Source organism: Centruroides sculpturatus, unplaced genomic scaffold, assembly GCF_000671375.1.
Source record: "Centruroides sculpturatus isolate CEXI.00-Female unplaced genomic scaffold, Cexi_2.0 scaffold1386, whole genome shotgun sequence".
Taxonomy (NCBI): Eukaryota; Metazoa; Arthropoda; class Arachnida; order Scorpiones; family Buthidae; genus Centruroides; species Centruroides sculpturatus.
In genome coordinates, this window is record NW_019385686.1 from 158,302 (window position 1) to 184,626 (window position 26,325).

At 29.9% G+C, this 26,325-nt stretch overlaps 1 protein-coding gene across 3 annotated transcripts in view; it reads right to left on the reverse strand.

Moving 5' to 3' along the window:
- LOC111641195 (ubiquitin carboxyl-terminal hydrolase 20-like) overlaps positions 1 to 26,325 on the reverse strand; it is a 90,057-nt gene that overhangs the window by 41,609 nt on the left and 22,123 nt on the right. For 2 of the 3 annotated variants that reach the window (XM_023387327.1, XM_023387326.1), the window contains exons 2-3: positions 20,735 to 20,831; positions 6,139 to 6,258 (exon numbers count right to left, since the gene is read on the reverse strand). In XM_023387327.1, the coding sequence (XP_023243095.1) occupies positions 6,139 to 6,258; positions 20,735 to 20,806 (192 nt within the window). In that variant the 5' untranslated portion in view covers positions 20,807 to 20,831. Of the gene's footprint in view, positions 1 to 6,138; positions 6,259 to 20,734; positions 20,832 to 25,224; positions 26,320 to 26,325 lie in introns of those variants that run through there. The other variant, XM_023387328.1, reaches the window with a different exon arrangement.

Sequence of the window (26,325 nt, forward strand, 5' to 3'; positions counted from 1 at the left end):
AATTGATCTTAAATCGAATGTAACACTTAAACGAAATAATTCAAAAGATAAGAATTACAGCTTGTATAATAATAAAGTCTATATAAAAATTTGAGTTTAAAAAAACACATAATTTAATGAATACCATGGCGTTTGCAAAGCAAAATAGCTCATTTAGTAATTCACAGGTACTAAAGAAACATGAAGATCCGTACGCATATATTGACGCTTTATCAGGGTGGAACTATTTAGAAGGGAACTGTATTGAAGTTTTGGCGAAACTTCCAAATTATTATAATTTTTAATTTTAGCAGATTTCCGCAAATTTACGTTATATAATTTATAAAATGCCGTGTTATTTCAGCTATACAAGTTAATCAAAGACACGTCAAGTATGTAACTATGACTTCAAATAAGAAGAAAAGCAATACAAAACGAAAAGAATAGCCTCTGGTAAAAATACATTCACGTAACAACGCTTTAAAAAAAAGCAAAATTGTCTGTAAAGTTTAATTATCTGATGACATTAAATATTTCTAGCAGCAACCAAAGTTTTGCGAAACGTATCTTCATAAGAATAAATGGATTTTCTTCAAGATAAAAAATAGAATTTTTATAAATGTCATAGCGAAGAAGCTATGTTTTTTAAATAACAGGATGCTACAGATTACATATTTATAACAAATATTTATAAAAATAATAAAATATAATTTAATTCTATTAAGAAATATGCTTCCCTTGACAGAATTATATTTTGTAAACAAAGTTTTCATCGAATTTATGATGATTATACGCTTATTATTATTATTTTTTTTGTTTTGTTTAAAGACATTAACTCATTTATTACGACAACGTTATTATTATTAGTTACGTTGTCATAATAAAAGCATTAATCTGTTTTCAACAATTTAATGATTGACCCGTGATTATAAAAATTTGGCTTCACGCCACAAAACTTAACAAGATAAATCGTTTAATTACGTTCAATTTTTAAATCACACGACATAACTTCAAACTGGAAAATTTCTCTTTAAAATTAGAAATTAAAATTCATTACTAAAATTTCCTATAAATTAATTGGGGGTTTTTTTAATATTAAAATTTATTTAAATTCGAAAAAAATGTATCATATTCGTAAGAAATCTCGTTTATAGTTTCTTACATCGAAACAAAATCGAAGCAATTAAAATTCTTCTAATTTCAGAAGAAACTTTTTAATTGCACCAATAATTAGCAAAGATAATAGAAAAGATTCTTCTTTTAACAAAAATTCAATTTCTTAAATCTAATTTTCAACTTTTAATAGATTTAAAACGATGTTATCTAAATCTCAATCATCATTTCTTTTATTCATTTTAAACATAAAAATAGTTTAACTAAGAGCATGTTCATACAGAGTGGGGGGTATTAACAGAGACATTTGGCAAAGGTCCGGACACAGAAAGTCTATCAGAATTTAGTCTTTTATATTAAAAAAAATCCAGCAACGAGTTGTTTAATTTCCCGGCAATATTCGGTAACGCCATCTGTTATCATATTTTATTTAAAAACTTTTTATATTTTTAACTATTATAAAATACCAAAAACACTTAATTTTGAAGGTAGAGATGAGTAAAATCGTCATTAAGTCTGACCTTACTGGAGATAAACACGACCTTCATTATCTCCCCATCCATCGACCTTTACCATTAAAATTTAACAGCATTAATCCAACTATTACAGAAACCTTGCTGCAAAATTTCAGAAATTTTCGACAAAAAGCACAGGAGTTATTAAGCTTCAAACAGGGTGAACAAAATCTTGCTCCACACACAGGCGTACACGCNAAAGAGAACAGTATCACAGAGAGAAAAAATTAAAATTAACAATTAAAAATAAAAATGAAGATTAATATAAATAAAAGTTATTAGAGGACTAAGTCCAGATTACATTTCCTATAAGGGCTTCCAGGCCTAGGTAAGGTGTCCACATTGGGTTTTTCTGATTTCTTTTAAATTTTTCTTTCCAACGATATATGTTTCTTACAGATTTGAACTTTGAGTAACAGCATCGAAAAATCTTATATTGTTTAATAAACCTGCATTCCATAATTTTATTCATTTATAATTTTTATTAATTGTATTGTGCACTTGTGTTATAATTATATTAAATGAATGTATGTAAGTTTAATTATTAAATGAAATAAAATTTTAACTTTGCTATCCATATATGCCTTTCTTTTTTCTTTCAGGAAGTGATGTAATCAATTTCCTAATGTTAAAGACATTATTATATAGACTGCAAACATTATCCTCATTAAGATGTTATCAATTTAAAAGAAAAATAAATAAATAAACCATGCTAATAATGGTTGTTGTAACCAGGTAATGAACAAGTATCTACACAACCATTACTAGGGACGCTGATATCATCAAGCGATCAAATGAACAATAGGATTTCACCAATTATCAAATACACACTTTGGTTTAACCTCTCTACCTCTAAGGTATGTCAACCAGATGCCAGCTGACTCATGCTATACCTCACTCCTGTGAATGATTAGTAAAGTAGGCCAATGTCTAAAGGGAGTACCTTCCTGGATTGGTCAGACTAATTTCTATTGAAAAAAATTTCCATATCATAAAAAAAATCTATTTTATTGGGATAAAAAACAATAACTTTTTAAGTACTTTCAGCGACTTATTAAGTCCATTTTCAAGGAAACATTTTACAAAAAATACCAAAATTATTTTCTAAAAGTACTTGAAATGTTATGAATAAGAAGTATTTACGTTCGTGATCCTAACAAAGTATATATTTTTATCTGCAACAAAGTATATTATTTTTGTTGCTTTCTAACAAAACCAGCATTTTTTTTTCACTGTTTTTCTTATTATTAGTTAATTTCTTCGTGTGCATACATGATTTATAATCATAAATATAATTATTTTAGGTTTTAATATAAAATTTCAATATTAAAATTTGGCTTAAAAGCAAGCAGTATGCATGATTTTGTGTAAACATTAGCAATTAAAAAATTTGATTTTGAATTTAATTCAATAACTTACAAAATCTGGAAAAAATTAATCCCATCATAGATAGGTATAGTACATTGGTCATTATTACTGTACAGACATATTATTTTAGACTTACTACATAATGATATCAACTAATTATTGTTTATTGAAATATCAATAGTTAACCAATATTGATATCTAGTATATCTAAATTATTATATATCTGGAAGTAAAATTTAACTGGAGATCCATTCACCACTTCTGGACATATATTAAGTCCAATTCCAAGTCAATCATTTCTTCTAAAATTTTCTAATTTGTTTAATGAAATTCAAAATTAATTATTATTTATGTAAGATAATATCATCACCATTTACTTTAAAGCTAAATTTTGGCATTAATTCATTAAAATTATCCTTAACTTAGCTTGAAAAAGACCAATGGTTAAGACTTATACTTGGTAATAAATTCAGACTTTGATCCACAATTATTACATATATATTAAAACTTATTTGTTTAATGAATCAGCATTCAATTATCATAAAATCTTGCTTCAAATTTAATTTTTTTATATTTTACTGTTTTATAAAAATTAGGTTATTTTCACACTATAATTAAGCTAACAGATAATTAATTAACTTATAGGATTTGATCTAAAACTACAGATATCAGATGAAAAGATAACCCAATCTTTCTTTTAAAATTTTCCAAATTACTCAACATTCAAAATTAATTTCTAATTTTTAATCTCAGAACAAGATAATGGCTGAATGAAATTGGTATCTACAGACATAAACAAACAAGAGGACTCTTCTTACATTTGTTCATGCCTAAATATAGCATTTTAACTTTAGCATTAGAATTTCTCCAAGTTAACCACTGTTAAAGATTTATTGTTTACTTCATTAAGTTAACTACAGTGGCTAATTTTACTTTATAAAGATGGCTAAATTGTCTACCTTTAAGTTAAATTCCAAAATTTAATTAATAAATAATTAGCTTAATTCTAAAGTAAAAAGCAAGTTATGGTTTATTTTATGTTTACTTTCACTTGATTTTTTTAAGAATATCAAATGTAAAAAATAGATGGATAAATTGTATTCAAGTATATTGAACAAATGAAAATTGATAAATGAAAATTAGAATTTACAACTGGTTTCCATAATCTTTCAACTAAAGAAACTACCAAACCAAACAATTGCCTTAATTAATAGGGCTATTAATTATGTGCCATCTCTTAAGAGATGACACATAATGTCTACCTCTAATACCTTAATTCCTAATTATTAATTATAGAATATTTATAGCCCAATTAATTATGGCAACCATTTGGCTTAGTATCAATACATCGGATTTTGGGAAGTTGATATATAAAGAATCTATAAGAATGTAACTGAAAATGTCCTTCACAGATGTATGTATTAAGTCAAATTCAAATATATATAAAAGACCACAAATTTAAACACCTGTAGTAAAAATATACAAATGAATTTGTAAAAGAAGAGAAACATACAAATGTGAGAAATCAGACTCACTTAAGAGAATTTTAAATAATAAAAGTCATATAGAATTTTCTTTCATCATTATTTTCCTTATTTCTCCCGTTTTCTCCCCTTTGCCCGGGGAATAGACCTTTGAAACGACGCAGTACGTAGCAGGGTCAAAAGGTCTATTCCCCTCCTAAACGGGCAAGTCGTCCTAGTCGACCGCGGAAGAACTCTCCTTTCCCCAGGGGATCGCTCGATGCTAAGATATCTGTGGTGTGCAAGTTAGCAACTACAGACACATGTTACTGTATAGAGGGTGAACAAAAAGGTCACTGACAAGGGTAGACTGTATGGTGAGTAACCATATCACGTTACTGAGGATGGCCAGTCATCTCCCCAGGTGATGACGAATTTAATACTAATTGGTCAAGAGATGTCTATATAACGTCACTCATGATGGGGGAGACGATGATAAATATGGAGAACTGTCAAATTCAAGTAAACAACACCCGCTGCAAAGACAAGTACATCAGCAAAGTCCCAGATTTTTCCCACATTAAATCGGGTATAAAGGGGATCACTCCCGCACCTCCAGGCTATCGTCGGAAAGAAACCAAGGATTGGACTCCTCAAGCCTTCTCTGCGTTTGGAAACTTCGCAGCTTCTGATCGCCGCTCCAAATGAGGTAAACACTTAGAAATAATTCACTTCTATCTCAGTTTAGTTTAGACTTAAAATTATATCATTTCTTTTTAGGGTTTAGGTTAGAACTTAAAAGGTTATCAGATTGAGGACCTTTGGTGGTCCCACCAATGGGAAAGACAGACATCAGCCGTCTATTGTTGTCGCAACACGGAAATATTATTATCGTTATTACTTTCTTCTTGTTGGAATTTAGAATGCACTTGCATGTATTTGTATCATTTGTTTTATATTAAATATGTTATTCTTAATTTTAATATTGTGTCATCTTTGAATACGATCGACACCTCATCACGGACACACTACCCCTCCCCACTCAGTTAACAAGGCCATCCCTGACAATGAAGCCGATAAGTGGGGAGAAGCTCGCCGCTCTAACCCCCTCGGTTCACACAAATTTTCTTCAAAATATTCAAATATGCCTCTAGATTATTTTATATTTGCCATTTGAATTAACTCATCAAACAGGTGTTTATATTCGGCATTTGTTTGCCTCTGAAAATAGTAAGAAATCAAGTGTGACACGAAACTGAAACACCTCAAACAAGAGTTATATATGAGCCATTCACAGGCCAAATCAACTAACTCCATTTGTAAATCCTTAATATAAATGTTATTATTTTTACGTTTTTCACATAACTAATTTTATATATAGTTACATTAAAGCTATGCTTTAATATAATGGTATATAAAGATATATTCTACAATGTTTATTTAAATTTAATCTTTAAAAAGAATTTTAAAAAATAATTCATATTATCAATTTTTATACTTTTTGTTTTATGGAGTTAATCAAAGTGAGCGGATCATATAGTAAAGAGGTCTGCAACAAAGTTTGAGTTTGAAAGTCATATGATTTGATGCTAATGGTTAGAATAAAAAATTTAATATATGCATTGTAAGCAAAAAAAAATAAATTTTGTATATTAACTTTAAAAATTTATCTTAAACAATTTTAAGAACATTATCCTTACCTGAAAATGCTTAGTGCTATGATCATCATGCAATTCTCCACATCCCACATACAAGCAGTCACGATGTAAACATAACCAAAGATTAGGGCCTTGGCAATCACAAGAGTCACATTTTGATAGCTGAAAGAAAAAATATAATTAATCCAACGATTTAATAAATATTTTATATTAAATTTTACTTATAAAATATTAAATTAATTTAAAAGCAAAATATATAAATATATACACCTAATTCTGTTTTTACATGAACTTTTTTAAACTATTTTGATTTAACACAATTTAAAAAAATAATTTTCTTTTTACACAAGTTGTTTTAATGAAATATGTAAAAGGTTTTATATGAATTAACAAATTTTTCATGAAACACATTTTTTAAAAAAATTAAACAGTTTGCATATAAAAAATGGACCAATCTGACAGTATGAGGTCCACAAAGGTTTTGTTTTAAAAGGGAAAATACAGTACTTTGATGTTGGTGTTAAAGAAAATTTAATAAAACTTAAAGCAAGTTCTGCCCCTAAACACTGGGAGTTTGGTCATGGGTTTGCACCTTGCCCAGATGGGCTGGCCACGTAGAGTTTTCCAGGTTTTCTCCACATCTGTACTGCCTGAATAGGAACCAGTTACTATTAAAAGACCTCCCGGAAGTTATTTCTCTCCCATGTAACATTGCATATCCAGAGAAGGCAATGGGGAACCATTCTGGTACTAACTTCCCCCAGGACATCACTTGGCATGCCAATTAATCCATACTAACCTGCGCCAGGTGTTCACCATCAGGGTGACCTGATATGGCACATGGAAAGAGAAAGCAAGATTCTATTTATTAATTTTGTCAAAATTTAATAGATGATAGTTATACATTGCATGTATATTTTCGAATCTCTGTTTTGTTAATTAAATCTGAAATATTTTTCTGTAGCCCTCATACACTGTTAAATAATCCAACTACCAAAAAAAAAAAAAGCGGAAAGCAATTTCTTTGGATACTAAAATTGAAATTTTGGTATCCAAAATGCAACCAGAAAAAGAGCAACATCTGTAGGCATTTTGGTTTACCTGAAACCACCTTAAGAACTATTAGAGGTAATGATGCTGCTATTAAGAAGTCAGTACATTCTGGAACAAAATTAAATACCAAGTCATCATCTTAGACAAAGGAGAAAATGGAAAAAGCCTTGATAATACAGACAGAAGAAATGTCACAAAAAAGTGTACTAATAGATGGAAATGTTATCAAACAAACAGCACTAAGAATTTATATTAATTCACTTTGACACTTTATCTGAGTTGAATAAGGTGTATAAATTTTCTGCAAGTACAAATTGGATGCCAGGGTCTTCAAAAGATATGCACTTCACAACATTAAAATAAAAGAAGAAACTGCATCTGCAGATGAAACAGCTGCCAAAGAATTTACAAAAAAATTCCTGATTGAGTTTGGAATGTTGATGAAAGTGGTCTTGTTTGGAAAAGAATGCCAATAGAACCTACGTAGCAAAATTGCAGAAAAATGCTGGAGGTTTCAAAGCAGCTAAAGATCGTGTCACCTTGATGTTTTGCTCTAATGCTTCGGGAGATCATATATTGAAGCCTCTACTTGTTAATTGAACCCAAAGACCATGTTTAATATAAGGAGCAGATTTGAATGCCAGTTCACTGGATGACAAATAATAAGGGCTGGGTTACCACTAAATCTTTACTGAATGGTTCAACAAATGTTTCGTCCCAGAGGTGATATATGAATGCCAAAGGTCTAGAATTTAAAGTTCTATTGATTCTAGACAATGCCGACCATCCAGTCTTGGAATACCAAATGTGCAATTTTGTTTTCTGCTGCCACATCTAATACCAAATCCTTGATTCAACCACTAGATCAAAGAATTATTGCAAAATTTAAAACTTACTTTGTAAAACAAACTACAAAAAAATTAATGTTGCAGAACTGCAACAGCATGTAGCAAAGAGTTAAAGAAGGTCTTGCAAACTAATTGGGTGATCATTTTGTCAAGTATGATCCTAATGAGGAATGAGCTTTAAAGTTTCTATGTGATCTAAAATCGTTAATGTCATCTTATAGAGAATTACATAAAAACCCAGCCATTAATAACTGAATTCATCCATAAAACCACTGTAACATCAGTACCGCAAGACATTACTGCTAACATTGTTCAGGAGATCACAGAAAGTACTTCACCTGTGGATGAAGAACATGATAACCAAAGCATTTTTAGTAATGGCAAAGATATTGCAATCCTGCACAAATGTATGCATTTATTGTCAGAAAGTGACAGTGAATAAAATCTGATGTATAACTCACATTACATATTCTGCCCAATTTTTACTTTCATTAATTCTTTATGTTTTTTTTGTTTTTCAAATGAAATTTATGTTCCTATAATTCATTTTTTATTTATGTGTAATGTATATGAAATAAAATTTAATAACATGCAAATAAACAAGATTCTAATAGGCTTTTCCGTATGGTTTATTTCGTTATTTTCGTTGACTTCTTATATCCATAACCAATCTTCTAATTTTCCATGAAATTTTCCATTTTCATAACAGCAGTATGTGGAGTGAAAAGAGTAAAAATTTGGTTGTAAGATGCCCTGATACCTAGTGCTGAATGTTGAGTACCCATTTTTGTACCCAAGTAAACATGGATCACCAGGTACTTGAATATACATTTAAAAGATTATGTATACAACATATATAAACATCTCAAAGCCCAATGTTTAATCATAAGCCAAACAATTGCTGTATTAAATTGGACTACTTTACTGCTACTATTAATAATTAAATTCTGAGTAATTTGATACTAGAGATAGATGTTAGGTGTCATCTCTTATTACAATTATTTATTGTGATATTGTTACAATGCCAGACTTCAATTTTTAATCATAATTTAAATTTATTTAACTTAAAATATATGCTCTCCACTTCAAATTAGTAGTGGCTTGCTACTATACATCATACTTTTCCTTTAACAATAGATTCATGCCATTTATCTATCTAACACCTTTCAGGGGAAAATTTTTGAATTGAAATAACATGACTTTCAGTTTGCATCAGTTCTTATATAGTTAATCAGGGCCTCCTATACCTAAGGTTCCATACCTGGTTTCATCTTTCATCTACCTAACTTCATTCTCAAAATTAAGGAAAGATGGATAGATGGATGGATGACAGCGCAAATTTATAGGTCAATTAATTGACATTGTTAATCAAAAATTATAATTTTAGCATTACCAGACTAGTAACTAAATCTAAAATAAGAAATTTTATTAAATAACAATGATTTGGTGTAAAACTGACTTCATAAAGAAGTAAAAAAACAGTTCTTTTGAAATTTATTATTCATGAATAAATCCTGTAATTCATTACAAAGTATAAATGTATTAAATTTTTCCCTTAAAAATTTTCTAGATTTGCAAAAAATATTAATAAACTGGGAGTAAACTTAATTGAAAATAAACCTTTTTTTTTTTTTTGATATGACAATCAAAATCATCATTTAAATGACAACTGAAAAATGATAAATGATACCATTTAAAGCAGATTTATTTGTAACTTTATGCACATTATTTTTTTATTTTCACATTTTGTTATTAATACTTGCCCATAATTTCATGGTGTAAAAAGTAATCAGGAGAAATCCAGAGTTAAAATATCTTAAACATTTTTCAATATCAAACTGTTAAGAGTGTTTATTCATTCTTGTCCAGCTCAATATATAGTATTTAAACTTTCACCTTTAAGCTGGAAATTTTATTTATAACCATCAAAAAAAGTTTATTGGTCCTAAGTATGGAACACTACCTCTGATGAGGGTTCATAAACAGGCCTGAAAAATGTTTTGTGACAATTATAAATAAAATTACCAGCTTAAAGGTGAAAGTTTAGATATTAAGAGAGTATTACACATTGTTTAGTCAAATTCATAAATTTTCCTAACACAGTGTTTTTAAAATTGCAAATTGTTTTAAAATTTAAATAAGGCAATTCGCATTATGTTATACTAGGGACTTATATGCGCTGTCATCCATCCATCTATCTGTCTTTCCTTAATCTTGAGAATGAAGTTAGATAGATGAAAGACGAAACCAGATATGAAACCTTAGGTACAGGAGGCCCTGATACGTATAAGAACTGATGCAAACTGAAAGTCATGTTATTTCAAAGTCTGAGCCCTTTTGTCAGTCTAGCCCAGACATTTCATGGCACATTCCCATGTCAAATTTTATAACATTCTCAAATAAACAATTAAAATATTGTTTTTTAAAATAAAATTGTAAAACTAATATTAAGTAAAAAAAATATTTCAGCTGGTTGAAATTTGTTTTAAAAATGATCTGCAACTGTCAGTGAATAAAGTAAGCATCTTTATTATTTGTTGGAATGTTAAAATAAAGATACAGTGTTTGATCATGGTTTATACTGTCTTTTAATATAAAAGAACAGTAAATAAGTCTTGACTACATGTGCAAAAAATTTAGCAATGAGTTGCATAACTTTCCCAGCAAAAGAATTTAAAATTCTGTGTGGCACAATCTGTTATGAAATTTTTATTTAAAAACTTTTTATATTATTAATTATTATAAAATGGAAAAAATTTTCAGGGTAGAGACGCATTTTATTAAAAAAAAACTGTAAATGCTAATGACAAGTAAAATCGTAAGTCCAACTTGAGATATAACACACAAACCCTTTTATCTCCCCACTGCCTTGACCTTTAACCACTAAAATTGAATAGCCTCCATTCCCCAATGTTGTTGTTAAGTGCCATCAAGTTGGTGCCAACTCCTGGTGATCTGATGGATAAGGTGTCTCCAAAGTGTTCTATTCTCAATAATGTTAGTTCATGCAAGGACATACCAGTGACCTGCTTTATCTGGTCTATTCACCTGATTCTTTGTCGACCTTTCCTGCATCTTCCCTCTGTCTTCCCAAGCATGATTTTTCTTTCTAGTCCATCATGGGCATGCATCACATGACCAAAAAAAGTCCAATTTCTGCTTTAGAAGCATGGCCACAAGAAACATCTCAGGCTTGATGATGTCAAGAATTGAGATATTTGTTTTCTTTGCTGTCAATGGTAACCTCAGGAGTCTTTTACATACCCAGAGCTCAAAGGCATTCAATTTATTTCACTCAACTTTCTAAGATTGTAGCTTTTGCATCCATACATGACAACAGGGAAGACAAGAGATCTTACTAGTGTGATCTTGGTCTCCTGCATTTCTTTATGCAGCGCTCGAGAAGCACTTTACAGCGAACACACTGAAACTGGTTTGTAATTGGCCAACACTTCTCATGACATCATTTCGCTACACTCTTGCTGCATAAAGAAATGTGGGGTCTTAATCGTCACATCCTTGTTCTTCGTGATGGGTTGAAGGTGTGACGTTAATTTTATTCTTAGTAAGAATCTTTTCTTAAGCTTCTATGTGCATCTACCATTTCTGATGACTACAGCTCCAAGTAATACAAATCTGTCCACAACTTCAATTGTTTCACCATCAATCTCAAAACTGTTAAGTGGTCCTGCTGACATTACTTTTGTCTTCTTTATGTTCACAATAATAATCCAAATTTCTTACTTTCATCTCTGATAAACTTTACCAGATGAGTAAAATCTTTTTTGTTTTCAGTAAGAATTGCAATATCATCATCATATCGTAAATTATTAACAATTTGTCCTCCTATCTTCATGCCTGTCTATCTCCAATCCTATGCATCTCATGATGTATTCGCTGTAGAGGTTGAACAGATAGAGGGACAGAATATATCCCTGCCGGACACCCTTCTTGATATTAAACTAACCGGTTTCTATGACTTCTTGTTCCATATATAGATTATTTAGCAAGACTATGATGATCCTTTGGATGGAGTACCAGAACATAAGTGATTAACAGAGTCAAATGCCTTGCCTTGCATTCCATTTTGGAACACATTAACCTGAAGATCTTCTATGTAGGTCAAAAACATTTGTATTTTATTTACATTAAACTATACTGAAACTTCATTTATAAAGTTTATTGATTTGTGTTTTTATGACATACTTTATTCCAGTCTTACAGTGTTTGCCTTGTTATAATCAATGAAGCAGAAAAAAATGTGTTTTTGAAATTTCATGGCTTAACGTTATTCTTCTAATGTTAAAAATCTGGTCATGTGTACCTTAACTACGTCAGAAGCCAGCTTGTACCTCAGGCATTTCAAAATTCATCATGGGTTCCAACCTCTTTTGAATAATTTTTAAAATAAAACCTTGTTGGCATGAGAGACTAGGGCAATGGTTCTGTTGTTAGCACTGTTTCTTGGATCTCCTTTTTTTAGAATAGGAATGTAAATGGATCTTTTCCAATCTCCTCTCCCAAACTGACTGGCACAGGTAAAAGCATTAAGAGCCTCCTCACCAACCTCCTGGAATAGTTCAATAGTGAGACCATCATGGCCAGGGGACTTCCTCCTTGGGAGCTGGTCCAGTGCCCAGCAAACTTTATCTTTAGTCACTGGTAGTTCAGAGATGTACTCATGAGGGGTAAAAAGGATCTGGATGATCAAATCACTTTTATATAAGTTCTCAGTGTATTCTTTCCATCTGGATTTGGTTTCATTTGTTTCATTTGCTTCTGTTAAATTATCACCATCACAACCTTGAATGATACCTATCCTTGGCTCAAATTTGTTGATTATAAACCTGATGCATTGAAACAGTTCCCTCAACCATCCCTTTTTTGACTGTTCCTCCAAGGCACTGCATTCTTGCTGGAGGAAGCTTTCTTTATCCTTCCTAGGATGTCAGTGGAATTCTCTGTTTAAGCAAAATACTTCTTATTTGTTCTTCTGCAGTTTCATGTTCTGTCTTTGTTCTGTTATTTTCAGAGTTTTAACAGTCAGCCATCTGAATCTTCTTTTCCTCTTATGTTTAGAGATCTTGTCTTCTATTTTCTCTAGTACAATTTTATATACATCCTCTCAAAATTCCTCAAGTGTTCTGTCCATTTTGTTCAATGCTGCAAATCTATTCTCTAGTGCAATGGAGAAGTCGTTAGATATGGCGTCTAAGTCAATTCGTGTAGGTTTGTTCAGAACAGCTGTTCTTCTTAGTCTGATGTACATTCTAGTAATCAATAGTTCATGGTCTGTTCCACAGTCAGCACCTGAAGGAGTCTTTGCCACTTGGATAGCACTTCTCTATCATCTGCTTGCAATAATGTAGTCAATTTGGTTATTGTAGAGTCCATCTGGGAAAGCCCATGTAAAAAGTTTGCAGTAATAAACAGATCAACTTTTAACTCTAGTAGTAGATTTAATAAATCATAACATTTTTGACCTAATACCATAGGCCTTCCTCAGTGAATTACACCATTTAAAATAAACAAACATAAGGAAATCAAATTCAACGGAAATAATTTAAAAAATTAAAAGGTGTTCTAAAGATAACACTATCACAGAAAAAAAAATTAACAATTAATAATTACAAATATAAATAAAAATAATAATGAAGATTAATATAAACAAAAATAATTAGAGGACCAAGTCCAGGTTACATTTCATAAACTTACATTTCATAGATTTCCATGCCGTGGATAAGGTGTCAGCATCCCTATGATTAATGCAAAATAGTTTTTTAGTTGATTTTAAAAATTTCTAACATTTCTAAGAACCTAATAGTATTAGGGTTCCTAGCAGGTCTAATGATTCTGGCCTCATCCCACTTTACATCTTGTTCAGCGGCATCTTAACACAGTGGTGATAAGATGCTTTTCCACTTTGTATTTATGTTCCTTAATTCTTTTTGTCAAAGTACACCTGGTAGCTCCAACATATGTTAGATTCATGTCAAAACATTAGTCCTTAATTGGAATCATGTAAACACTGGAGGAGTTATCGTGGCTGATAGGGTCATTGTTGTTACATAAGATTCCAAAGACCATTTACACTTATATATGATTAGGGAATTCGATCCCGGTCCTTATTTCTAATCCCGGGATTTCGGAATTATACTTATTCAATCCGGGATTATTTCGGTATTGAGGGTTAATAAAAAATAAGAAAATCTTACAGAAATCAAAAATCAAAATTTAGACAAAAATCAACGTCTTTTACGGTATACACCTAGTTAAATTAATCACTCTAACTAATCAGACTTAGAGTCAGACTAACCAGACTTAAAATCACTGTTTCATGTTAAATTTATTCTTTTTTAAGCATCACTGACATCTCTTTAAACTCACATAAATTGAAAAAACCTTTATGTAACAAACTATGCAAATAAACGTTGAAAATTAACAAAAATCTCTCTTAACATCGACTAAATAGACTACTTTCATATAACAACCTAGTAAGTAGGTAGTAAAGTAAGTTTCTTAGCAAAAAGTATTTAAAAATAATATTAATCAGTCACATTTTTCTTAAATATAAAGAAAACTAATCTAATAGGAACATTCTAATTTGAATTGCGAAAATATGATCTGAGAAATAACAACGCATCCTGTGTCTCATCACCAAGTCTGCTTCTCAATTTGTTGCACATATATGCAGCTGCTGAGAAAACGCGTTTAGGTTTGATGGAAGTTGGAGGAATCGTTAGTAAATACTTATAAGCCCGTTCTAGTTATAGCTTCGAGGACACGGGGAGGTTGGAAGAAAACAGTCCGGTCGACACAGATCGGGATTGTAGGAGTAAAGGCTACAATCCCGATTGTTTCGATCATTGTAAGCATGCCTTTCTAAAAATAAACACGTTAATTTTGTAAATTCGGTCTCTGTGTGAGTCTCTCAGCATCCAGCAAACCACTACTCCCAAACGTAAAAAGACTTTCTCGCATCATCCTGACAGATCACGGGCAAGGCGGGGGTCGTAACCTTTTCACCTAAGGTCGACCCCCCTAAGCGAGAGGCGTCGGGTCTATATTAACCACACTGGCAAAACAAGATGGCTGACACATTGACAGGTAAAACGCACTGAGTAGTGCTCTCGACTGCGCCAGAAAATCGATTGGCGCCCGCGAAAATTCAAAAATACAAAAATGAAGTATATTACCAAGTAACCCAGTGAGAACTGCTTGCCTATCATTTTAGTTGAAAATACAAGAAGTTTTATTACAAGCAAGCATCGCAAGCCCGCTAGGTTAATTTCTGCTGCTTGCTTGGAATAAAATTTCTTGTATTTTATATCAAAATGATAGGCAAGCAATTCTGTTAAAAGCACTGGCACTGAACGTTTCGCTTCATGCAGTCTATTTTGCAACTTTTTTTAAAATGATGTCAATCCCGAAAATCTCGGGATTAGGAAAACTTAATCCCGAAAATTTTGGGACCGAAAAGTGGTCGGGATCCCGATTTTCGAGATCCTGGGATCAAATCCTCTCTATATGATGTCTACATTGCTACATGAATATTGGCTAGCTCTTTATGTATTCATATGAACATGAAAAAATAATGTAATGCAATTCTCCTCTTAGATGTTGATTGGGAAGACATAGTAGCTCTTATGTTTTTAAAGATGCTAATTAATTTACGTATCAAGGTTGTAGGTAATTCGTGTTGCTCAACAATTCTTTCAATATAATCCAATTCAATATAAGTCTCAATGACTTACATTAAACTGTCTTCCCATAGACATCTAAGCGTCCCTAGCATTCAGACACCTGTCCACTTTCCTGCTTCCATATATTTCTAACTTTTCCATACTCATCACTCATGATGGTGAATGAACTTGTTTTATGATGTCGGCCTCCTCCCACTTTACAATTGAGCCTTCTACTTGCGCTATAGTGGACAACACAATGCAATGTTACCATCAGCATGAAAATACATCATGGAGAAAAAACTAAAACATAGCAATTTATAGATTGCCCTTCAAACAAAATAATATTACATTTTCATATTTGGCTTCTCATTATATATTAATACATTTATTGTAATTATATTTTATGTTTCATCTTTCATTATTAATTTGATTTTGTTTATCATCATCTTTTTAAAATTATTTTGTGTTCTTTTATTCATATTTAAATTTATGTTCAAAATTCTGTTAGAATGTTACATTCTAATGATTAAATGTAATATAATTCTTGAGGATGCTGTAGAACAAGCCAAAAACGTTTATGATTATTAAACGTTTTCCTTGGCAAAATAAGGTGTTGTATGTGGTTTACATTATTTCTGAGGGTAAGTGGTTGAGAAATCATGTACAACTTTAGCTATTTGTCAATCAATCTCCATCTCTTTTTTAACCTCTCATGGTTGAGAGCTTTATCATTTCTCTATGTTCTAACATAACATTGTTTTTGCATTCTTTTAATCTGTGCATAGAATCCTGGTATCTTCAACATACATCTCAACCTCCTCCTTGTCTACTAAAGGTATTTTGTACACACCAGCACTATCCAATTCATTCCTCCTCTCATTTTCATTCCTTGTTAAATAATATTGTCATTGATTACATATATCTTCAATTGATCCAAGGTAATTAAATTTTTATTATTTAATTATTGATTTTAAGCCAAATAATTGCTGTAATGAATTTGGCTACTTTACCACAACTATTAATAATTAAATTCTAAGTAATCTGATACTAGAAGTAAGTAATTTAGACATTCTCTCTTATTAAATTTAATAATTATAATTAAATTAATATTTTACTATATAATTTATAATATTCTGGAAGAAAAGAATTGGCCTGGAGAAGGACTTGAACCCGCAACTCCCACTTACTGCGCAGATACATTGCCAGTTATTACACTAACTGGACTTCTTTCCAACCCTATGCTTCCAGACGTAGTGGTGGTGGTGGTGCTCTGATTCATTACAGTGATCGTATGCTTATTATTAAAAATCAGGCTTTGAGATGCTTATATATTACTGATTTTAATTTAAATGTTATATGAATTTTTAATATGCAATGTTAATTATCAAATTTTGTATTAATTTTAATTTCAAACTTGATAGCATGTGCATTCTTTATACTCAAATTTTATACTTATTCCTATTTTATTACCCTATTAATTATTTAGCATTTATTCTATACTTCTGTATTGACTAATAATGAGATCATATTTCCTGTAATGAAACAGAACTTATAATCCTATAATTTCTAATATAAATGATAGAAAATTATACTTATTCCATCAGTTAACTTTGGTAATTTTTATTCTTATTAATTATTAAAATTATTTATTTTGAAAAAACTAAAAACAAAAAATACTCTTCAAATAAAATTATCTTTACAAATATCTATCAATTATTTTGGTATTAAAATAATTGGCTATGAGCCAGAGAAAGTCGTTTAATAGCAGGTGTATCTACAGATGTATGTCACAGACTTATAGTGGAAATAAATACAAATGTACACAGTATTATTATGCAACTTTTAACAGCATGCATTGACGATAAATAAAATAATACTTTTTTAATGCTTGCAATATTAAAGCCAAACAAACTGTTGAATTATTGTGATATAATATGGCTATGTTACTAATTAAATACAAAATAATTTGTCTCGAGGTTATGTTACCATCTTGTGCTAGATTTAATAATTATAATAAACTAAATTTAATTTAGAATTTTCTGAAAGAAAATAAATGACCTGAAACAGAACTCTAACCCGCAACTCCTCCATACTATGTGGACATGTTGCCAGCAACACTACATGGATCTGCAGGCAATCTTGCTTCATTTCGGCAGATTGTTTGGCTTTAACTAAATATCAGATTTGTGATTTGAGTTCATATATTTGCAATATTAATATTAGCTTAACATTTTAATTTTCTTGAAACTCTTTTTTAATTATTTATGATCTGTTAAGAAGGCAAATTTATAGCATCCTTTCTCACTTAGCACCCAGTACATATGTTCCTTTGCCTCTCCTCAATGTAGCAAGGAAGGTCAGGAAGAATCATTATATAGAAAACAATAGATCCTAACAATGTAAATTTTAAAAATATTAGCTTTTAATTACTTAAAATTTAAGCCTCTAAATGTTACAATTTCAATTTATTATCAAAGAAATTGAAAGCTTTAGTCAATATAAAAAGTTAAATATTCATTACTTAATATTTGTATCATCATCAAAATCAATGTTTTATTTTTTGTTTCTTTAATTTATAAACCTGCTATATATACTTCATTAATAGAACATTCAATTTAGCTAATTTATATGCAATATTTTATTACAAACTTGAAAATTATGCAATTAAAAATATTAAATTTATCTAATAAATTTTACTAGAAAACATATTTCATTTTTATATTTAGAAATATGTTTACAATGAATATAAATTAAATCATTAGAATAAAAATATTGAAAATATAAACAATTATATGAGTTTAATTAAATACAGGTATACCTCGGGTTACGTCATTTCAAGTTAAGTCGTTCTTGATTATACGTCATTTGTCAAAAAAATACATGGAAAAATAAAAATCAAGTTCAAGTCATTTTATTCAACTTTAGGTCTGTCCGCCAGAAATATTTAAGTCATAATATCACTAGCGTTAAAAGTACATAAAATCATATTAAAATATGTACATTTACAGTAAATGTTAATATAACCATCATAAATCCTAGGAAACGAAATATGAAAACATCTGTGACTCTGTATTGTCTTATTTAGCGGTCTTTAAGAGCTCAATATTGACATTTTTCATGGTAGTTCCAATATCTACCGTTTGGCGTTGTTGTCAGCGCCACTCGATATTGGTAAATTTAACATAAATTAGTTTATTTTCTACTATTGCAAAACAATTTTAATAACTGTATTTGTTATTTAACCTTACAAAATCATCTTATTTTATAATGTCTTAGAGCAGACCACATTCAGAAATAAAGAGTCCGCAATGTACTGTAAACATCGCCAAATTGTAAACATGTACATTTACAAGTATGTACAGTACATACATGTATTCGTAAATTTAGATTACTTTTTTTTCTGTACTATATTACAAACTAAAATTTATTTGTTTGTAAGCTTAAAATAGATTCTTATTAACCATATATTATTAAAAATGCATTTATAGATAAAATACAGAACTGGGAATGGTTATTTGTGGTTTAGCCTAGTGACAAATAAATTCGAAAACAAGTAAATTTGACTTAAGTCACCTCTTCTGGAACCAATTACTTACATAAGGTGAGGTATACCTGTAGTATTATCTGAAATATTTTATTAAGAACTGACTGCAAGTAAACATTATCGATAGTTTGCTGTATAAATTTTCATCTATAACAAGTTAGTCAAAAATTATTTACAATTCCTAATGAGAAGCCATAACAGCTGTCATAAATAAATCAGTATTTTGTAATTAAAAAACTTGTAAATAATTAAATACATTTTTACTTTATTTATTGAACTCCTTTAATAAAAGTAAACAATAATTCCTAAAAGAAAAAGTTATCAATCACAAATTATTTTTATTATTATTATTACTTTACTACAACTATGATCTATTAATAGGACTTATTACACTGATGTAACCTCTGGATGACAGAGAGAGAATAGCTAATCTATTGATTTAATTTTGGTTAAATCAATAGATTAGCTATTCTCTCTCTGTCATCCAGAGGGTTACATCAGTGTAATAAGTCCTATTAATAGATCATAGTTGTAGTAAACTAATAATAATGAATAATTAAAAAAAGAACAAAAAGCATAAATTAATAAATACTTTTATTAATCTTCAAAAATGATAAAACAAAACTCAACACTATACAAACAGAATGGCTTAACTAGAGCAACCTTAAGCAATTCTATTTGTATAAATTATTTTTATTAATGCCAAATAAAAATAGTAATTTGAGAAATAATTCCGTTTTGATGAATAAACTATTTTGAAATATTTTATACCAAAATAATGTATTACAAGAAATAACAGAACTAAAAATAAAGATAAAGATGCATAATCCAGCATTTTGATAACTGGATTAAAAAGAAAAACAACAATATGTAGATATAATAGTACAATGTACTATTATATCTACATCTTTCTTATAATCTCTTTACATAATAAATACCTTCTCATTATTTTTCTAAGATTATATTTTTAAGAATAGTTTCAAGTTTAAATATGTACTACAAAAATAATATAATCAGTTTTAGCAATTTTCTTCTCTAATTGCACTTTTTCCAACAGGTTAATTATTTCTGCTTTGACATTGTCACATGACTCATTTTTGTTTACCTGACATTGTAAAACATTTTACCATTTATAAAAAATATAAATTGCAACACTATGACGACAATGGTTGTGAATAGGATAAAATAAACTTGAACAGTAGTACGGATTAACTGGAGGGGACTGCATTAAAGCCTCAAATATTGAGCTTGAATTTGGATAATCAGCATTGTGTTTTTGTGTGTTCCTTGAAAATAGTTTGGTAAATTAAAAAGTTAAAACTTTCATCATAATAATTGTTGTTGTTATGTTTATTTTTTCATTGCATATATTCTGTATATACAGCTACAACTCTTAAGTAATCTTTTCATTTTGCAATACTATCATTAATAACTGATTAAACACAATACGACATTTAATATATTTAATTAAAACAATAATTTTAAACTTTAAATAAATATAACAGTACCTCTTGCTTTCTCAGTATATCATCCTTACTATAATCACCAACTGTAGTAATATGAGTACAATTGCTAGACATCTTTCTTTATCAATTTTGCAATTTCCTACATAAAAAAAAATTTTATTAGAATGACATTATTTCATTAATAGTTATAATATGGAATAGAGCTAAAGACTACATCTGAACTCAAATTTATCGACACAAGACTTACAGGCAAATTTTATTCTCTAGAACACTCTGTTCTGGCATCTCTCCTCAGTTTCCAACTGAGTACTGAGAAACTACAATTACAAAACTATCAATATAACATCCAGATTTAAAAAAAAAAAACTTAAAAATATACTCATTAAATTTTCTAACATTTTCTACATTCTTATAACAGAATAAGTTATATCAATTCTGTTAAAATAATATGCAAGAACCATGCAAAATATTTGCATTATGTTCAGGGGAACAATTTTAAAATTTTGAAAATTTTAATACATGTATATACAAGTATATTTTTAAATGTATTCATGGAATATGGATGCTTTATCAACAATTTTGTAATTAACTTGGCAACTGAGGAGAGGCAAAAAAGAGTCCAAAATACATATTGACAGACCTGAGTATTGTAACCCTAGAAAATAAAATAAAATTTTCTTCCAAGTCTTGCATTAATAAATTGAAGTGCAGATATAGTGTCTAATGTTAATCCTGCACTTATATCAATATCAATTTATAACTTTGTTAATCTCAAGAACAGTTAGACAGGTGAGAATTGAAACCAGGTGTGGAAAGCTTAGGGGGTCAGAGAACCCAATTAACTATATAATTTCTGGTCTGGACACACATAATTTCAATTCAGAATTTTTATTTAAATTAAAATATGATTAAAATTGCAGCCCAGCATTGTAATAATGTCACAATAAGTAATATGGAATTATTTTATTTATAAAAAAAGTCATAAAAAATCAATACATTAACTAGATTATCCAACAAAACAATATATTCATCATAAATTATTTCCTTTAAACATCTATTTCCAAATTCATTAAGCTTTAAAGTGAACTAATAATAATTAAGATATAAAATAATGAAGTATAATTAATTTATTACAGAGCTATGGAGTCAGAGTTTAGTCAGTAAAAATAGACTGATTCCAACTCCTAATAAATTGTAATATGATAAATATATATTAAAATTTCTTATTTCACACATAATAATTTGGTTAATATATTTTATTCAAGCTATATTTTATATTCAAACAATAATCCTGAAAAGAAAGAACTGGTACAGACAGATGTTCCTGATTTTCTTTTATAGTTTTGTTCTGTTATATACCTTATTACTTTATAGCATTTTAATAAAACTAATATTATTGTTCTAATTTTATAAATTTTGTCTTTTCTTTAAGCGCTAAGATCACTGAATAGGTCTTTAATAAATAAAATTTAAAAAGTGGCATAGTTATAGCCTTTAGATTCAAACTTTAACAGTTATGGTACTAAAAAGTAGTCATGTTGATAGTGATGTATGTTGTGTGCTTTCAATTGATGTGAAAAGTACATAATTAATATATTTATTATTTAGTTCCTGTATTGATATGTAATAAAGAAATCAGAGTCAGAGGTATCAAACTAAGAAGTAAGAGTCAAAGCTATTGTGTACAATACTGCATCCCTGGTTTTTCATTAGATTCACTCATATAAAAACTAAAGTCCAAAATTAAAACTGAAAGGAATAACTTATAATAAAATGAACACCATACACACTTTTCCAGCAAAAGGAATTTGGTTTTGAAGGTAAAGGTTTAAAAACATTTCAATTTGGAACTTTGGAATTTGTAGTTTGAAACCTGAGGTAGGTTTATAAAATTAACTGAAAATGTTTATACCGCAAACTACAACACATTTAACTGTGTTGACAGAGCTAATAATACCAAAATTTCTGCTAACTGTAATCTTATTTACTTCTCATACTTAATGTTATTGGTCAGTTATTATAATCAGCATGAGCAAATCCCAAAGTGATTTCAATAAGTGGATTCTACTGTATATCAATAATTAAAATTTAAAAAATATAGAATAAAATTTATGTTAAAATACAGTATAAATGTAAACAAACACAAAGAAAAAATTTCTGTAATAGAAAATCTAAATCTAGCATAAAAATTTATAAAAAATATGAATCAAAATGTTAATTTCCTAGAAATTTTAGGAAGAGAATTCCTAATATTAGTAAGATTAACTCTGTGCTAACTATATAGAAGAAAAAATAAAGAATTTTACACTACTACTAACAGCTTAAACATTAAAGCCAAAATTATAATTATAACTAGTATGTTTTCCATCCATTAAGAATGATCTAGAAGGTATTAATAATCTAAGAATGAAAGGTACTAATATCACTACAAGGTGTTTTATAGGGAACTACGTGACTTACAACTTTTAGAAGATTAAACAGTGCCATCCACAATTCTGGTATATCCAGCATGGGAGAGTTGCATGGTGACAAACATTGAGATGTAAAATGATTCCCATATGAATAATGTTTTTTCATCCCCACCAATGTTTTCCAATTGCCACCAAATTGGTTCAAAGTTTCTATCACTTTTTCAGCTAGCTCTGTTGTACACTTGTTACACACTATATCATTGCGATGTTCTGAAAGACAGAGGCAGAGCATCTAGTAGTGGCCCCAATATATGATAATTTCAACCCAGTTAGGGGATTTCATAATGGGATCATAAATACCTGAGACTTTTCATAGAGTGTAACTTCGTCTCTATCATTACAAAGTATCTTACGTAAGTTGGGCTGGAGCACTAGTGGCAAAATATAGCCAAATTTCTTGAAAATTCAACAAATAAATAACGAAGTCAGACCCAGGTACGAAATGGCTGGCATTACGAAAACCAATTCCTTCTTAGAATACAAAGTGGATAGTGGAAATAACATGCATTTGACCCAGTTATCTAAATGTTTGAACTTGGCTAAATACCGAGCACTGCAAACAGCCAATTTAAGACAAAAATCTTCTCATCTACAAGAAATTGAGAGGACAGATATAAGAATGCCCTGCATATCAGCACTATTTTTTGTATTTAAGTCAAGTTTTTGTACTTTGAGGGCTGAAAGGCCATAGAACGGATGACATAAGGAGATTCACCAAATTTATGATACACAAAAAATAAGATGCAGTTGTCAGACTATATATAAGTAGGTCTAAAAAGGAGATCTTCACATATTTCTCTTCCTCCATAGTAAAGGAAATGGTCAGAAAAATAGTCGACACAGATCATATAAACTTCAGTAACTCTATATCTGAGTCTTTCCATGCAAGTAGAATGTCATCAACATACCTCAAATATAGCAGGGAATAGATAACATATGGTAAGCAGAGATATAAAAATTTGAATTCTATGGCTCTCATGACTAATTCTGCAATGACTAATAGTGGTGAGCCCACAGATACTCCCTGCTTTTGCAAGTAAATGTTACCATAGAAATAGAAATAGTTGTTCTCAGTAATGAGTAGTGTATTTGCTAGCATGATTGCTTCAAAATGGGTCACAGATGGGTATAAAGAGACCACATCTATTTTGAAGAAATCTGGAAGCAAATTCCCTTGTAGTTAGTAGTGTTGGGGTATACTTCCAAATTCGTAAAGTATAACCCAACACTACTAACTACAAGGGACTTTGCTTCCAGAGAAGAGGATACAAGGATGAAATTAGGCACAAGAGCAGCAATTTTCCTAGCAAGCACTCTTTGTAGGAAATATGTTGGATGAGAATATTTATTCACTATGGGACAAAGTGGACAGAGAGGCTTACGTGTTTTTACATGAAAGAGTAGTCTAGGACATACTACATTGGCCGATGGGTCTAGGGATCCAGATAACGCTGATGTTACACCCAGCAAAGTGACAAGTTTTTTTACTTTTCTCAGCACAGAAGGAGTTGGATCTTCTTTCATTAACACAGATCCTGATTGTCGGAGGAAATCATTTCTGCATAAAACAAACTTCTTTGAGACTAAGAGCCTTAGATTCAAAGCATTCAATTTTTGGTAACACCAACAGACAGTATACATTATCTTTTTTTTGAGTTCTTCAATACTTAGAAATTTATTTTTTGTCCAATATTTCAAGAATAGTCAATAGGTCATTTTCCACAAGCAGTTTTTCAAAATACACAATTACATCTTTCAAACATAATTTTGACTCTTTACTAGGAATCAAATTATCATAATTACTTTCCAATAATAGTGGAGGACAAGATATACATTTCTTATTAAAATGTCCACTGTCCTAAACAAATGTCTGACTTCAGCTTAGATAGCAACTGATACATTCACTACAATGGCCAATATGCTTCATTTACATAATTTCTTTTGGTAAGATTGGTTCTAATTGGTTATAGTTTATTAATTTTCAAGGAAGAGAAAAGTACAGATTTTTAATGGAAATAAATAAATAAACAAAATGTTGAAATCCATGTGATTTACACTTACTTCACATACAAATTGGATTGATTTGGAAAAACAATTGTTTACTCATCAAGACAAACCAGCAATCTTGCAATATCAGTATGCTGCTATCAAGCCATGGGGTCTTCACCAAAACACTGAAAGAAAGAAACTAAGTTTCATGAGGAATCTCAACATACACAGCCTCTACAAGAATATGAAGGACCATCCAGACAAAAAACTTATAAATTATCATCAGAGACAACAGATTCAGTGAAGAACAGGAATACAATAGTGCATGATACCTCTACACAAGACTCAAGGAACACGCCATCAACAAAGAAAAGACAGCCTATCACCATCCTTGAAACTTTTGCTATGAAAGCAATATAGACACTTTCCTAGATGCTACGCTATTAAAATCAGTATGAAATTTTCCCAAATTGAAACACCTCAAGAAATATACAAATCCTTTTTAGAACGTTGAGTTTAAATGATAAACGTCTTAGTAAAATTTGTTTGAGTTTTATTTTGAAACAAGCTGAGTTACCTTGGTCGAAGTATTGGTTGGCTAATTGTGCAAGGAACGGAATCAATTTTGATAATTTGTTACAAGATGTTAATAGTGTTTATTTATTAAAGTTAAATAATTTTGATAATTATATTTCGAAGTTGAATCATGGTATATTATTAAGTTCTTACTGTGAGTGGTATAAGAGTCTGAACAAACCCTTTTTTGATTGTTTTATTTATAATAGTAATTTTTCATCTAATGTTATGGCTGTATTAATGCAAATAAGGTGTAATTCATTAAGTTTTTTATGTAATTACAGAAGAGACAGTTGCGTATGTGGTGTGGCTGACTCGCCATTGGATGCGTTTCATATTATCGCTGTTTGTACTTTTTTGTCAAAATTACGTGAGGAGACCTTTGGGGTTCCCTGTTTTTCATTTAATCAGTTTAAAAAAGTTATTTCTGATTTTGATTTATTTTTTAAGGCTTAAAGTGAAAGTAGTGGTTATTTTTATGTAAATTTCGGTTTGGGGCGTGGTCTGCCTATTATTTAACCTGTGGTTGCTTGGACTGCTTGGGAGACTATCCGATTTTTTTGAAAGAGCGATATAAACTGTTGTTTTTCTTTTTTT